Source organism: Otolemur garnettii, unplaced genomic scaffold (assembly GCF_000181295.1).
Source record: "Otolemur garnettii isolate 467f Iridium unplaced genomic scaffold, OtoGar3 scaffold00015, whole genome shotgun sequence".
Lineage (NCBI taxonomy): Eukaryota > Metazoa > Chordata > Mammalia > Primates > Galagidae > Otolemur > Otolemur garnettii.
The window spans coordinates 10,526,636-10,543,907 of NW_003852410.1; the positions used below are offsets into that span (position 1 = coordinate 10,526,636).

General features: G+C 37.4%; 1 protein-coding gene across 2 annotated transcripts in view; it reads right to left on the bottom strand.

The window, feature by feature from the left end:
- The window catches only part of CNTN6 (contactin 6), a 311,477-nt gene that overhangs the window by 241,590 nt on the left and 52,615 nt on the right, over positions 1–17,272 (bottom strand). For both annotated transcript variants that reach the window (XM_023510687.1, XM_003785488.2), the window contains exon 2: positions 8,663–8,799. Coding sequence is in view for 1 of the 2 variants with exons in the window: in XM_003785488.2 (XP_003785536.1) it covers positions 8,663–8,717 (55 nt within the window). In the remaining variant the exon portion in view is untranslated. The remainder of the gene's footprint in view (positions 1–8,662; positions 8,800–17,272) is intronic.

Genomic DNA, 17,272 nt, shown 5'->3' on the forward strand with positions numbered 1-17,272 from the left:
TAAAAAAAAGCCTATATAAGGCCAAATTGTATACAGAGGGTGCCCAAAAAATGTACACACAGCTTAAGAAATTTTATCTATGTAGTACTTTTCAAAGTTGAATTGAAGGTACATACCATTACTGGTCAAGTGTACCTAGAATGGTACACCCATCCATTTTACCTGCAATTTGTACACTTTTGGAGAATGATTGATATTACTTTCAACAAGATCTCTTAAAATGTGTTCACATTTTCGGTACCCCTGATATTGTAATTAAAATATTTATGCCTAACTATAAATTTTAATAACATCCAGTAAAATCACTAAAAAAGATTTAGATGTAGTCTTGAGGGGGGCATAATTTGAGAGGTCAATCATTTATTCATGTATTTTAAAGTATTTACTGAGGTCTCACTGCTTATCAGACATTGTATTGGGAACAGGAGATGAACCACATACATGACCAACAGTAGTTCACCTACATAGCATTTATATTCCACTAAGTATAAGCAGAAAATGGAGCAGTAAACATATATAGAAGCAGGTTAATTTCAAGTAGCCACCAGTTCATTGGATACAGTAAAAATGAAGGTTAATGAGAGTGATGAGGACTAGGTAGGATGAGATGCTGCTTAAGAGGACGAGGTCCTGAGGGAAGGTCATTCTATGGAGGTGATGGCCCTGAGATGGGTGTAATGGAAAGAGCTTGTCACAGACAGATTTGAAGAGTGTTCCAGACAACTGAACAAGTGCAAAGCTCTGAGCTGGAAACAATTGTGATATTCCTGGGAGCATAAGGAAGAGGATACGGCTCCTCTGTAGTGAGCAGAGTGGAGTCCAGTACAAGTTGAGAGGAAAGATGTGATCAGAAGCCAGATTGTTTAGGAACTTGATGGCATGGTAAGGACTTTGACTTCAATCCTCTGGAAACATTTAAGGAGTAGAGGAGCAACTCTATCCACCCTGCCCCCATGTTATATTCAAATCGTGGCACAGAGAATGAAGGAGACCCTTAAAATGAAAACACTAGCTGAATTATCACCTCTGTCATCAGCAAGAGTTGCTCTTTCTGAGACCTCATGGTAAAAACACTATTTCTCCCATTCCCTTCTCCTAAGAGCATGCATGTCTGAGAGGAGGCCCTCAGGTCTGCATACCACGCATTTCCTTCCAATGCTGACAAAACAGAATTTTTTTTTCTACACTGTTATCAGCCCTAACGAACAATGTCATTTAGGGTTTAAGAATCAATTACTTTGGAAGAAGGTTTGATAATCATATACCCACCTTTATCAGTAGGTATTACATAAAAATAGTATTTTCAGCATTTCTAAATTGGGCCATTTCTATTAGAAATTGCTAGGATGTCACTTGGCTTAAAAATATAGCCTGGTGTTCCATTCCTAAAGGTGCTATTATGCTCACAATAAATCTGAACAAGACCGTAGGCAGAGTGTGGGTTGTGATGTACTCAATATTCATCACACTCCGACCCAAAGGAATATCCATTATGTGCTTCTGCGATCCTTGAGCAAAGCAGGTTTATTACACCTGCCAATTTTCGTGGATTTGCTGTGTGATACATTGTTTTCTTTGAAGAAATCTTGGTCACAGTGAATATTTCCATTTTTGTGCCTTTTTCTTCTTAGGTAGTTCATTTGCTCTGACTCTCAATTCAACAAAAGGCTATTTTTGAAATAGAGTAAAATTCAAGCCATCATAAATACTTTCCAATGTACCCTCATCATAGGTAGCTGATAGGGTGTATTTAGAAGGAGGCAAATTTCCTTCCAGATTTGCTTTCATACTGTCCCATTTATAAAATAGTAACCCAGGTAAACAGGTTAACAAAATAGAAATGTTTTTCTTTATCGGGATCATGCCTTGAATACAACTTCATTTAGGTGTTAAGAACCCATTACTTTGGGAGAAGTTTTGAAAATAATGCCATTATAATTGTCAGTGGACATTACAGGAAAACGGTGGCAGGAAAGACTTATTATCATTTGTAGTCTCAGCTTAATTCTCAGGAGTAATCAATACAGTAGGAGAAACCAGCTCATTAAGCTCAGATGGGATAATACAACAGAGAACGCCAAAAGAGGGCTTTGAGTCTACCCTACAAGGTGACTCGCTTCAAGTTCACCTCCTTGGATTATTCAGTTTCTTCCTAATAAAACCAAGTCTCATAGTAAGTACTTCTTCAGGACAAATCCAGTAAGTGTCCAGTCCAGAGTTTTGTGGCATAGGCACAGAAGTGCCTAACCTATCACAAGACAAGTGCAAATGTCAAACAAACCACTTATATTTATGAACCCAGTGGATCTTTTCTAAATTACCATTTCAATCGTAATACTTTGTTAAAATAACAAAGTTAGAAGATCATGTGATCTTTGACTTTTTTTTTTTGAGACAGTCTCTCTCTGTTGCTCTGGGTAAAGTGCTGTGAAATCAGAGCTCACAGCAACCTCAAACTCTTGGGCTGAAGCCATCCTCTTGCCTCAGCCTCTGAAGTAGCAGGGACTACAGGCACCTGGCACAATGCTTGGTTAATGTTTCTCTTTTTAGTAGAGACAGGGTCTTGCTACGCCTCAGGCTGGTCTTAAACTCCTGAGCTCAAGCAATCCACCCACCTTGGCCTCCCAGAGTGCTAGCATTACAGCTGTGAGCCACCCCACCTGGCCAGCTAGAAACTCTAAGCATGGAAAAAATACCAAATGTCAAGAACATCACATCATTTGTGTCTAGGAGTACTTGCTCCTACGTATTACTTCATCTAGAATAGTGGCTCTTGTTCCTCTCTGACACTATTTTTAATGACTAGAGAGTCTGTAAGTCTCTGGGTTTAAAATCGTTCATCTCTAACCCTGGATGACTCATAAAACATGCAGAACGCGATCTAGATGATCAACAATTTTATTCTGTAATTAAGCATTTAGCACATTTAAAACTATCAAATTTTTAAAAATTTGAACTTTAATTTTTAAATCGGCTTTAAAATGTTCAGATTTTACATTAAAAACATGGTAAGGCAAAAGATTTGAAGAAATAAAAAAATCTGGTACATTCTAAGCTTTTCTTTGCCATTGGAAAATTTAACACTCCTATCAGTAAATCTTGGTTTCCTTACACACGTGACATTCTAGCATTAACAAAATCTGATCCTCTATGGTTTTTACTAACAGAGATTTGTTCCACTCACATTGTTTGGTGTTTATTTAAAAATAAAATATTTCTTCACAAATATTATTTGTACGTGATCTACAAAGAAAAATATTTGAGTTAAAAATTTTTTTCTCCATTTATTAACTTGGATCCCCAGATTATCTTATTAACATATATCCTTTTTCTACCTCAAGCCATGTACGTGGTTCAGTAACATGGGGCTAAAACTAAACTTTTTCACTCTTTCTTAAAACTCCTGATCCTTTTTTTCTCCTTCCAGTAAGAATGTTACCTTTCTTCATTTCTTTATTTACTCTGTTCCTCATTCCCAGGAATGATTAGGCATTTATGTTAGTGGAGTTCTCACCTAACCAGTAATTTACATGAAAAACAAATGTTTTAACCTGCATTAGTCAACATCCTTTTTATCACAATGGACAAAATCATAACTGAAATTAGTCCAAAAAGGGGACTTTATTGGTTTAGATTACTTACAAGTTCAGAAATGGAGTTGAGGAAGACCTTGGACCTTTCCTCCCTTGGATCGTCCTGGTTCTGTGTTAATCTCATTTTTAGGCAATCCTTCCCCTCACTGCGGCCCTAGTAGATGTTCACACTAAATAGAACATCTCAAAAAGATGTTCTATTGGATACTTCTTTGTTATTTTATTTTACCAAAACCTCAAGGATTTGCTCAAATAAAATATATTCTGAGGCTTGGCACCTGTGGCTCAAGTGGCTAAGGCGCCAGCCACATACACCTAACGTGGAGGGTTCAAATCCAGCCTGGGCCCGCCAAATAACAATGACAGCTGCAACCAAAAAACAAAAAAATAGCCGGGCGTTGTGGTGGGCACCTGTGGTCCCAGCTACTTGGGAGGCTGAGGCAGGAGACTCGCTTGAGCCCAGGATTTGGAGGTTGCTGTGAGCTGTGATGTCATGGCACTCTACCCAGAGGGACAGCTTGAGGCTCTGTCTCAAAAATAAATAAATAAATAAATAAATAAAATAAAATAAAATATATTCTGAACCAATAGGTACAGTGGGGAGCAGGGTGGAAATATGTGGACTGGCTAATCCCTGAGGCTGTACCATTCTCATCCAAACCCCAAAGACTGTCAGCAAAGAGTGGTGGCTCCCTGAGAAAAATCGAATATTCTGAAGAGAGGAAGTGGAAATGGACTGAGAGTTAACAAATCAGCAGATGTCCTCTTCCATGTTACACAGCATTTTCATGTTACCTACTATGTTACTCAAATAGCAACTTATGCTTTCTCTGCTGCAATTATTGGTTTACTTGTTATTTTTATTTCTAGGCTAGAAGGCTGAAGGCTGAAGATGGCAGGGATCATGGCCCTCTTAACTGTTGAAGGTCAACATTTAGCTCTGTGCTGCACACGTCATATGTAGTTACTAATAAACATTTGTATTTATTGAATTAAGTAGACCTACTATCTTACCATTTGACAGATATTTAGGGCACATTTACTACATGCTATAGAAACAGAGCATAAATCAAATGAAAATTTCTGCACTCACAGCCTACATTAAAATAGAGCATGATTTCGAACTTTTTAAATGTTATTAAATTTCAACGCTAACATGTTATGACCGTAACTTTGTAATATAAGGCCAATAGTAGAGGAATGGACCACACTAGTAGTTCCCTAGAGGGTAATCTATAACTAAATTTATTCTACTATGCAATAATATAAACAAGAACAACATTAAATATTAGTTAGTCATTCATTCAACAAACATTTATGAATTCCTGCCAAGTGCCAAGAAGATGCAGTCCTTTGTCATCTTGATGCTTAAAGCATAGTCGAGGAAGAAATATATTTATATTATTTTCTTACTATGTTGTGGCTTGGCCAGGCACTATGGGTCACACCTATAATCTAGCACTCTGGGAAGCAGAGGCAGGTGGATTGCCTGAGGTCAGGAGTTCAAGACCAGCCTAAGCGAGAGTGAGACTCCACCTATACTAAAAATAGAAAAATTAGCTGGGCATTGTGGCAGGTGCCTGTAGTCCCAGCTGCTTAGGAGGCTGAAGCAGGAGGATATTATGAGCCCAGGAGTTTGACGTTGCTGTGAATTAGGCTAATATATGGCACTCTAGCCTGGGGCCACAGGGTGAAACTTTGTTTCAAAACAAAAAACAAACCAACAAAAACAATGTTGTGGCTTAAAACAACAGTTTATTTTCCTGTAGCCCTGGAGATGGATTTCACAGGGCTGAAAACAAGGTATTGGCCAGGCTTTCATGTTTAGGAGAAAATTAGTTTCATCACCTTTCCCAGTTTCTAGAACATCGTTCCTTACGTTATGTGGCTCAGGGCCCCTTCCTCTGTCTTTAAGATCAACAGTACAGCACCTTCAAATCTCTCTCTGCTCAGTTGTGACAGTGCCTTCTTTTCTGTGTCAAGCCCGTTTCGGCCTTCCTCTTAGAAGTACCCTTAGAATTGCCCATCTGAATAGTCCAGGTTAGCCCGCCCATCTCCAGATCCTTAACTTAATTACATCTGCAAAACCCATTTCACCAAATCCTGCAGCACTCACAGGTTCCAGACGTTAGGACTAGGTATCTTTAAAGACCCTTCCTCAGTTCACCATAAATGTATTAATGAAAATATTAAGAAGTGCATTAATTAACAATTGTGTTTCTTAATTAAATGGGTCTTGATTTTCTTCTAATATTTTAAAAATACTAAAATAGAGCAATAGAACTTTTGGATATTGCAAACTACCAATAATGTCCCAAAGCCAACAGTGCAGGCCTGCGCAGAAAAGTGTCATTATAGACGCTCCCTGAGGCCAATGTCTAGGGTAAATGTGACAGGAATAAGTTACAGTGCTAATTTTAAAAAGGGAGGAGGGAGAGAAGAGGTTGGTAACAAATAAGTTTCAGTTTAGAGTCTAGGGAGATAAAGTAGTAACATTTTGAAAGGATTGTAACCATGAAAATAAGAAGGGAAAAAACAAGTAATGATGAGAATTGCTGGCTTTCCAGAACGAATATAAAGTCAGTTTTAGGAGAACAAGCCATTATAACTCCGCATAGGAATAAAGTTCTATCATCAGACAATCTAATTTTCTAAACTAAAATACTGTTTGCAAGGAGGGAGACATACTATGAAATCTCTAACAAAACAAACAGATTTAAAGCAATGGTCCCTTGTGAATATCACGACCAGTATCCTTACCTCTGGGGCAATGTTTAGCTTAGATTATCTTATTTAAATAGCTAGGGCTTAAAAAAAAATAGATCCAATCTGTTCTTTTACAATGAAATTGCGCACCAAGGATATACGATTATTTCTCCCTTTACAATAAAGCAAACGGACATATTGAATCACATCCAATTTGGATAAATAAAAGTTAATGAAAGAGCTGGAGTATTTTCCAGATTTGATATGTGTTCTGAGAATAATGATTTATTTTAATTTAACACAAAAGGTCTTTTAGAGATCTTATGCTAATTCAACATACATATTTAAAGGGCAAAATGTTAATATTGAATTTTGAAAGGAAGATGAAACTTAAGGATAGGAACAAAATCCTAATTCACACATGTATGATTTGGGGGCACCTTGGTGACTTTGCACTGTCTTTTCTTAATCTGTTTCAAAAAAGAAGACACTATTATTTAACTCTGAATTTTTGTTGCAGAGAGACATGACACAAGTCAAAACAATGTAATCTCTCTGAATAAATATAACTGCAGCAATTCTAGCTGCTGGAGGCACTCATGGTTAAAATACCTTTATTTATATGGGTTTTTGATTTTTTTTTCCTGGTTGACTTCTGCATACGTTAGCATTCTCATTGCTTGTAAGATTAGCACATCTCTCCATTTCTGAGGATTGCTATTAAATATATGTCTTTTACAATTACTGTGTTTCTGTCTTGTAAATTATGATGATTGCTCCTGCTTTTCTCTCATGTTACTGCTTTGTTCTGAAAGTATGAAACTTTCTTTCTTTTTTTTTTTTTTTTTTTGAGACAGAGCCTCAAGCTGTCCCCCTGGGTAGAGTGCCGTGGCATTACAGCTCACAGCAACCTCCAACTCCTGGGCTCAAGCGAGTCTCCTGCCTCCGCCTCCCAAGTAGCTGGGACCAGACCACAGGCGCCCGCCACAATGCCCGGCTATTTTTTGGTTGCAGCCGTCATTGTGTTTGGCGGGTCCGGGCTGGGGATTCGAACCCGCCACCTTAGGTGTATGTGGCTGGCGCCTTAGCCGGGTGAGCTATAGGCGCCGAGCCATGAAACTTTCATAGTAACTATCATCACAGAGTTAGGGGGAAATAGCATGGCAGTGTAGAAGGACTTCTCTGACAATCAGATGCCTTAAGGACCAATGATGAATTAATCAGATGAATTAAGAACTCTATGCTCTGTGACGACTCAGGTGGGTAAGGTTGGCAAGTAAGTTCTACAGCTGAGACAATTTAGAGCTCCATGGTCTTAAGAGACTGAGGTTGATTATTTGCAAAAACAACCACCATTATTTCCTTAATTATTTCCCTGTCTACTGAGGCTTTTCTATTAAGACTTGGAGTTTGTTTCCATACGTCTTGCATCTGGACTGGTCTTATGATTTGCAATGCTCAAAAGAACGCCACAGAAATGACATCATGGCAGTTTCAGCCCTTGGCTTCAGCAGACATTGTGTTCTTCTGATTTCTCTTGGAACCCTGAGGAGCCACTATGTAAAAAGGCCCAGAATAATAGAGAATGGCATTTGGATCACAGCTAAAGCAGCCAATTGTCTCTGTAGGCAATGTTCTAGACAGGCCTGTCTCAGGTGACTCAGCTGACCACAGATTCCGTCCGTCCAGGCAAAAGCAATAGGACACACAGTGAAGTTCATCCTATGTTGCCAACTCATGGACGCATCAGCTAACTGCATGCTCATTTATTATCTTAACTTACTCAGATTTGGGGTAGTGTGCTATGAAGTAAAAGTTGGCTGACACACACACATTAATACATTTAAGTTGACAATGGAATATGCTCTAATCTATTTTTTTAAATAATTGAGGATATAAACTATTTCTAAGGTTATTTCCAGTTCTGATGTAACCTCTTATATCCCCTTGTCTTCTATTCCAACATAGCTTTTTTTTTGTCTTATCAAATTCTAAATGTGAGGAAATATATGCATTTCGATTTTAATTTTTTAGAGGCTTCACTATAAAGGAAATAAAAAGAACAATTCTTCATTATGTATTAGTAATAAAAATTATTTAATTACATTCATTTACTATAAAAATGTCACATTTTACCATTTAGACATGTAATAATGATAGTTTCTGTTTAAAAATAGTGTTCAAAAACATTTTTAAGTATTAAACTCTTCCTGTGTTAACTACAGAGGTTACCTTCAAAACTGTATCATTTAGTCGTTCAAATAACATACGTACTGTACTTTTTAAAAATTGCTTTACTTCTAGAAAGAAATACAATGCCAATATATTTATCAATCAAAACTCATAATAATAGAGCACTTTACCTGTACAAGAGTTTATGAGTGGCAGCAGAATTATCAGTTTCCATAGCAACCTCATCTCCACTTTCTAAGGTCAAAAATTTCTCCCATGCAATCAACAGAGGAAAAAAACTCTGTCTTCCAGTCAGTAGCTCAGGGGTCTGAAAGAAATAAAATGGTTATGAAATGACAGACATACAAACTTGAATATTTTAATATGTACATTGATTGTTACATATTGATTTAATTTAACATTAAAATATTATTATTCAGAATAAAGCAAGCCAAATGGCTATATGTATATAGGTTGCTTTAGTAATTTCAATTCCTGTTTTCTTAATTTCAGTTCATATCTCAAATATACATGCCATTAGCTATTGTACATATTTGCTATACTTGTTAACGGGTTGAGAAAGAATTCAATGGGTGTATTCTATGTGGACAAAAATTTTCATTAGTGTAAGTTCAGTTTCTTTGATGTGGAAAAGATACTAAAAAACAATCAACCCACTTCTACAATTCTGTTGTTGGCTTGTCCTTTTAACTTTTAATCATTAGGAATATGCTATAATACGTCTCTCATGCATATTAACAGTTATTTTCTATCTTATGGATGCATATTTTATAGTATGTGGAAAAACGTAGTTTATATTTTATGGTTTTTATTCATATTCTTGAGAATAACTCACTAGGAAGCATTATCTTTGGTAATGTTACTAGTACCAAAATTAATATTGTGCTATGAAACTTCTCCAGGAAATCAATTTCTAGCAATGTTATCTTTTAGGTATAAGGCCCGCTTTTCCTAAGGGGTTACATCATAATTTTCTCTAATTTATTTTAACATGTAAGCTATGCAATGATAAATGAAGTCACGATAAACTGCTAGTCTGACTTTTACTCCAAAGGGAAATCTATTAAGAGATTCATAAAAACTCATAAACGCCTAGAATAAGCTCAGAATAAACTCATCTAGGTTATGTTTGACGAAACTATCACATAGCAACTGATAGGATTCTTTGGAAACTTTAGCTTAGTGGAAATGTATTTTCCTGCTACCTCAAATGCCACTTGGAAGTCTACGGACTTTAAGTGTGATAATGGTAAATAATGAAATTTGGATCTCTTCCTGATGTATTTTCCAAATTTAAAAAACGTTCACTTCTTCCTGTCACCTATTATTTAAACCTGACCAAAAAATATTGAACATATTTAACTTCTTTTACAAAGCTTAAATTACATACTTTCACAATCAAGGAATATAAATCATAAGAAAAACAAACAATCTTCAGGTTACAATGTTGACTATTATGTGGAGTGGATAACAGTCTTTCACAAACTTTCTTTCATCTTATCTTTCATTCCTTTTGACACCATAGATTCTCAACTTTTAAATTCTTACATTTAAATTAAATTATAACTTATATCAATTCATTCATCATTTTTTCCAGTAAATATTTATGTATTTATTTTTGTTGTTTACATGCGTCCATCCTCTGAAAGCTATGGAGCACTTCGGTCTTGGTGGTGAGCCTCAATCCTTTATTTCTGCCTTTGCAGTATTCTGGTCTTATTAGAGAGACTTCTAACAAAATAGAAAAAAATAAAATAAATAAAAACTTGCACATATATTGAATAAAGAGTTATATAAGGGAAATATGATTTTTTTTTTTAAGTGAGATCTATGAGATCTACAGTGCAGGGTTCAGGAGGAGTTGTGAGCTGTAGCTTGAAATATGAATGGCTCTTCACCAGGCAAAGAGTGTGTGGGCACTGAGTAAGAGTCCCAGCTGCAGGAGTTGAGCTAGCAGGAGGGACGATGGGACCAGCAAGCATTCTAGGCAGAATAAACACCATGTGACAAGGTCCTGTGGTAGGGCTGAGTCTGGATGTTTAAAGCCCTGAAAATGTCCAGTTTGATTCAGAAGGACTGTGGCATCAGGCAAGATCGATGAAAGAGAAAGAGGCTGAAACCGGCCAGACCCGCAGGCCATGCTAGCGAGCTTGAGTGTTGCCCTCTCAGATTATGACTGGGGTTCGTAAAGCAGAGCACACAGAAGGTGGAATTGACATCCCTCACTACTGTGGAAAATGGAAGGGATGGGGTGAAAAGTGGAAATGTACAGAGATATTAAAGGCTATCTTTATAGTCCAAGAAAAGAAGGATGGAGGTTTTGACTGGTGCAGTAGCTTTGAAGGTAAATAAAGGTGGATCTCCATTCTTCCTGCCTCAAATCTTGTCCTTTGAATATTTCCATCAAACTATTCTTCTCCAAACTAAGATTTGGTTAATTACACCAGTATTCTGAAACCTATAGCTACTTTTCCATTGCATAAACAACTGAGGTCCTTAGGAGTGATGTTCAAGACCACACACAGTGGATTTTTAACCTTCCTTTCCCACCAAATAGCTTACAATAGACTTCCAGTCTGGTGAGAAAGATCTATTCCCCATTCACTTTGTTCATGTGTCAAGCCCTCATTTCCACATAGATGCTATTTGGTTTGTATAGAATTACCTCTTAGCATCTACCTTTCTCTCCAAAACTGTGTGATAATAGGATGACCATCCATCCTGTTTTCACTGGATGGTTTCTGGTATCCAAGTGTCATGGTGGAATTTTTAATACACTTGTTTTTCAAAAAAAGTCTTAGCTTACAAGATAAATTATATGGTCCACTTATTCAATGGATATTTATTCCTTTTTCCTATCCAATAATTTTGTCTTCTTCTTTTTTTTTTTTTTTTTTTAGACAGAGCCCCAAGCTGTCCCCCTGGGCAGAGTGCCGTGGCATTACAGCTCACAGCAACCTCCAACTCCTGGGCTCAAGAGAGTCTCCTGCCTCCGCCTCCCAAGTAGCTGGAAACACAGGTGCCTGCCACAACGCCCGGCCATTTTTTTTTTTGGTTGCAGCCATCATTGTTGTTTGGCGGGTCCGGGCTGGGGATTCGAACCCGCCACCTTAGGTGTACGTGGCTGGCGCCCTAGCCGGTTGAGTTATAGGCGCCGAGCCGTCTTCTTCTTGTGATAAAAGTTCTGTGATACCTTCAGTCCCTATGTTTGGAATCATATTGCCTCCTTATAACTCCCAGGGTATTGTCCTTCAGAAATTAGTCTCCTTGGCCACTATGTTCTGTAAAGGGATGGGCATGTGACCTACCTGAAATCAATGACCATCAAAGACAGGATCTTTGTCAATGTTATTAGGGCAAGAGAATAATCTTTCCATTAAGTTATTAATATATAAACCTGTTGATCTGGTAAATTTCACAAGTGTTAGCTTGACCCAGTTTGATCCATGGCCAAAACCTTTCAATTCCCTTTCATGGACAATTTACTGAGCTTCCATTTCAACTAACTCCCTTGAAAGGTTTTAGCAACACTGAGTTTTGATACACACCAACTTCCAGGGATTACCAAATATCTAAATCACAAGAAAGCACTCTTATTCTTTGGGTTTGAAAATTATTCAAAATATCTAGTCCTCAAGAGATTGCAAAATGTAGCCAACCCTCCCCCCATTTTTTAGACCCAATCCACCTCCAATAGTCCCACCTTGCTGTTATCCTGTTTCTAGGTACAATCTCCTGTGTGGCTCTTTTATTATTTGGAACTGCAGGAAACAGAGCTCTGCTTTGCATGTTATGCCATCCCTACAACCTATAATCATACCTGATATCACAGAATTTTGAAACATCCAACGAAAACCCCTGGAATTCTAAGATATGTGAGTCAATAAAACAAACTTTTGCCCAATATTTTTTGCTGTTTGGTTCATGTTGCAACCCAAACAATCTGACTAGCACCTTTATTCTTCATCCTAAATTTATGGGAAGATTTTCTTAAAGACTCTTCTAGAGCCGATTGACATGATGCACACCCTTTAGCTCTTGTACTTATGAGACACTCCATTATATTGTCAGAGTTTTCATGCTTTACCTTGATGACAAACACCATGTGTAATACTTTTTCATGATACTTGATACAGTATCTAATGCAGAGCTCACAGTCATTCAATAAATATGTGCTAGGTTTGTTTTTGACAGACAGACAACACAGTATTGTGGAGACAAAGAGTAAACCACAACTCAAGAGACTTTGTTTCTACTGTCCTCTCTTTTTCTTAACCAGCTGAGTAACGCTGAGTGATTCATGTACAATCACGTTGTCAGTTTCCTCCTTTGAAAATTAAAGAATTTGACCTAGTAATAACCTTTAAATTTCTTCCAGTTCTAATATTCTGAGATCGTTTGATTCAATCCCGTGTATAATTTCACAGCAAATACTGCCCTTTACCAACTGATTACTTATCAGCACACTGTAATGAGGGCAAAGCCCAAAAGATATTTTGCTTGGCATTACTTTAAAAAACTAGCCTAAGTAGCTCATATTTATGCATTGGTTGCCATTTGTAAAAGTTTCATTTGTAAAAGTTTAAATTGCCTGATGAAGGAGAAGACTCTGGCTCATTGAGAGCAATCTGGATAAGAAAAGTATAGTTATTGACTCACTGCAGAATGAAATAGAAATATCGAGTGGGTAAGATTTATGCTAGTCGCCAATATGCAAAATAGCCATAGAAATTAACTCTTGGTTCCTAAAAGCCTACAGATCACCTGAGGCAAATGGACCAATAAAGGAAGGCCAGTATATAGAACTAACTTAAAGAAATTTCTAGCTCTAGGGCGGTGCCTGTGGTTCAAAGGAGTAGGGTGCCGGCCCCATATACCAGAGGTGGCAGGTTCAAACCCAGCCCCAGCCAAAAAAAAAAAAAAAAAGAAATTTCTAGCTCTAAAATAGTTGCAAAAATACATTGCCAAATTTTGTTTTGTATAGATAGGCCAGGCGGTGTTTTAAATAATATTTTGGTCAGGATGAGTGGGTATCTTGGTTCATGACCTCACACCCAAGGCTATTATTATTAGTAGACAAAGTTTGTCTTTCCTAGACAATATATGTTTACTTTTTCTTCTGTGAAATTTCTTAATGCAAAAGTAACCATTTCAAACACTTCAAGAAAAGAGTGTGTATAGGCCTACCACCCCTTTCGTACAATTAAAAAAGAATAAACCCTCTGAAAGTTGGAATATACAGATAAGTTTGGCATGTCCCAAACCAATGTGGGGCTGCTTAGGTCTTTGTATCCAACTTTGTATGAATATTTAAGTCTTTTTGTTGAAACAGAAATGTTGGTTGATGATAAGGGTATTGACCATTGGGTAGCATACATACATAAAACAATTTATATGTGTACATATATATGTATATTTAATGTACATAATATACCTATAATACATATAAAAACATCTAAATGTGGACCACATTGACTTTCTAAAAGCTAAAACTAGGAACAGCAAACCATAGTCTGCTTTCTCAGTTTGGTCCTCTGCCTATTTTTGAAAATAAAGTTTCACTGGAGCTCAGTATTCCTGTTTATTTATGTGTTGTCTATAGCTGCTTTTGTGCTACAAAGGGAGAGTTGAATAGCTGCATCAGAGAACAGTGTCCTACTGTTTGACTCTCTATGGCTTTAGACCTTCTGGAAGTTCTTTTGCTGAACCCTGGTCTAATGCATTCTAAACTCCCAAATGCACTTGTTCATGAAGATTTCTGTTAAAGGATTCTAAAAGTGTCTTTGTCTAAACCCATGTTAGCATTTTTAGTAAGAATATTATATATTGGCAGAGAAAAAAAAAATGAGATCCTGCATTTGAAGTAGTTCCAGACTGTGAGTCCTGTCTTTATATGATCCTTTTTTTTTTTTTTTGGAAGTTTTTGGCAGGGGCTGGGTTTGAACTCAATACCTCTAGTATATGGAGTCAGTGCCCTACTCCTTGAGCCACAGGTGCCGCCCTATATGACCTCTTTTAACTATGTGTCATTGACCTCTATCTGATTCCAGGTGACAGGTGAGAGAATACAGAAATTATTGCTGTGACAATGAGGTTATACCCAGTGCTAATTGTACTTAACCCAGACAATACTAACAGTTTGTTTGGTTCAGAATAATAACTTCTTTCGAAATGGAAAACTGTCACTCAATCTATCCCCTCACTGTCCATGTGTCAGTCTGTAAGTCTACACAATTGCCAGTCAGCCAGGAACCAGTAGGGAAGTCAAATGCTGGTTGGACGCATGCAGCAGGGGGAATCCAGGAGGCAGGCCGTTACCATATTAAACTTGGTTTGCCAAGCAAGCATGGCAGACAACTGGAGTTGTCAAAAATAGAGAGCCAGTCTTTGTGGTCTTTAAGGAGCTTTCCAACTTTTCCTTGAATTGACAACTAAGGACATTTTCTTGAATAAAAAGGCAGGGTGGACATTCATGCGTAGCTTTATGATAAGCCTTCAAAAGGGGCTTATAAAGATTCTAACTGGTATTTACCAACCACACTTACAAGCTAAGATGACTTAGAACATTGTATTTGATGAGGAAGAGAAAAAATAGGAAGTTTTTCTTGTTCAGTTCTCTCAACTATGTGCCATTTAATTTCTATAACTACATCTAGGTGATACAGGCCTGGGGGATGAAGAATTATGAATCCAAAGGTCAATTACAAATAATAATCTTTCTCACTTCCTTCACACAATTGGAGATGATTTTTTCCCATTGGCAGCAGAAAAGAAGAAATGACTACGAAAGAGCTGTGGTTAGTGCTCCTAAGTACAGGGCAATAGGATGGCCAATGGAGGACGATGACTTCAAAATACTGGCCAACATCTTCGTCCAGTTGCATCTTACTGTGTTGCTTTAGGATGTCGGGAAATCATAGTGGCCAGTGCGTGCATCCGACTGAGCTTTATTCTCCCCCTATTTATAGCAGCATTGCCTTGACACTAACGAATTTCATAGCAGAGATCAAGATCTACTTTCAGATGGCATGTTCATAAGCAGAACAAATGTTCTCAGCACTAATTGCCCTTTTGTTTTTAATTGACCAGTTAATTAACTACATCAGATAAATTAAAAATACCAAATTCTCTGTCTTCAGGTAGCTCCGTTGTTTTATTTCAATCCATGACCAGAAGGAAGAGAAGATTCTTAACAATTTTTACAACAGATTTCCAACGTTGGCACTCACAGTATTCTTCACTATCAAGCCACATCAGTAAGAAATTAAAAAGCAAACTATTTATGATCTAAAAAAAATCTGGTTTAGGTGAGTAAACCCCCCTACCATTTAGTCAGGCAAAGTAGCAAGATAAATTGTGCCATCACGTTCTTTGTTTTTAGAATATATTTCTACCACTTATGATAATTGTTATGCCAACCTCTCAAAATAGGCAGTCATAATAGATGATAGATTAGCAGAAAAATATTACACAGCATGTTGATGTCATCAGAGGAAGCATTATTTCTTTTCTTAAAGGAGGCATGATTACATGTTAAGTTGCTAACAGCATGAAATAAATGCAAATATGTTTGTTATGGAAATAGAATCATTTCTATAATTTTTTTTATCAGCGACACCAAGTTGTAGAACTTAACTCAGCCACCCATACAGTCTCTCTTATATGTATTTTGAGGCCACAGTGTCTTGTTGAAAGAGACCAGTGCACAGAAATTGGTTTTGAGAATACCTAAAAATCATACTTTCTATGAATTTCAAAATTGAAAGAAACTATATAGATAATATAGGTCAGCCTTTTAGTTTCATAGTGGAGAAAACTGAGAAGATAAATAGTTATTGTGATTTGGTTCATCACCTGAAAAGACAGCTGGGACTTGGAGGGTAGACCCTCGACTACCTGAAGATGCTCTGACTACATCACCCTCTCGCTCTGCACGCGGGACACATCACCCAAGAGTGGCTACCGCCTTTGTGGATGCCTACTTTTCTATCTGTAACATATGGGTATGCAAGTAATTATAGCTCATAGAAACACTTTCTGCATTTATATTAATCAGAATAGGAGAATGTGAGTGAGTGATACTACTATAGTTTGGAGTATCTGCAATGTTGACTTCTCCACTCCTAAAAAGGGTGACAAGAAATACTTGTTGATCAGGTGAAACTAAGTTTCCTGGACTATAGCTACGGTGAATACAACTTCACATGGTTCTAGCACTATTCCAGAAGAAACAGTGGGCAATTTGTATAGAGTTTTATGACCCAAACTAGAGGATATTAAAATTATCCATGCAAGGTAAAGAACCGATTGAAATAGAGTAGAGATGATGGCATAATAGCTTGAGCATGGTGGACACAGGAGGTAAGGCTTTTGATACAGATCCTGATGTTGATCTTGAAAAGTAAGCTTTGTCCGGCAGAAGCAAGTATTTCCAGAAGCAAGCAGGAAATTATTTTTGCTTTCTGTGTTGTCTAGCATGGGGAGAGGAAACTATCTAGCTCCAGTTGTCAGTAATGAGCTGCATGATAGAATGTACAGACTCCTTTAACCAGAAAGCAGCAGTTGGGGAATTTTTTTTCTATGAAGGATTGGATAGTAATTATTTTCAGCCTGGGGTATTGCTTGGTTTCTGTTTCCACTACAAAACTGTGCTGTTCTAGGGCAAAAGCAGCTGTAGACAAAATATCAACAAATAGTCACGGCTGTGTTCTAATCAAACGTCACCTACAAAGCACACGTGAAGGATGATTAATCCATGAGCATGGTTTGCCAACTTGGGG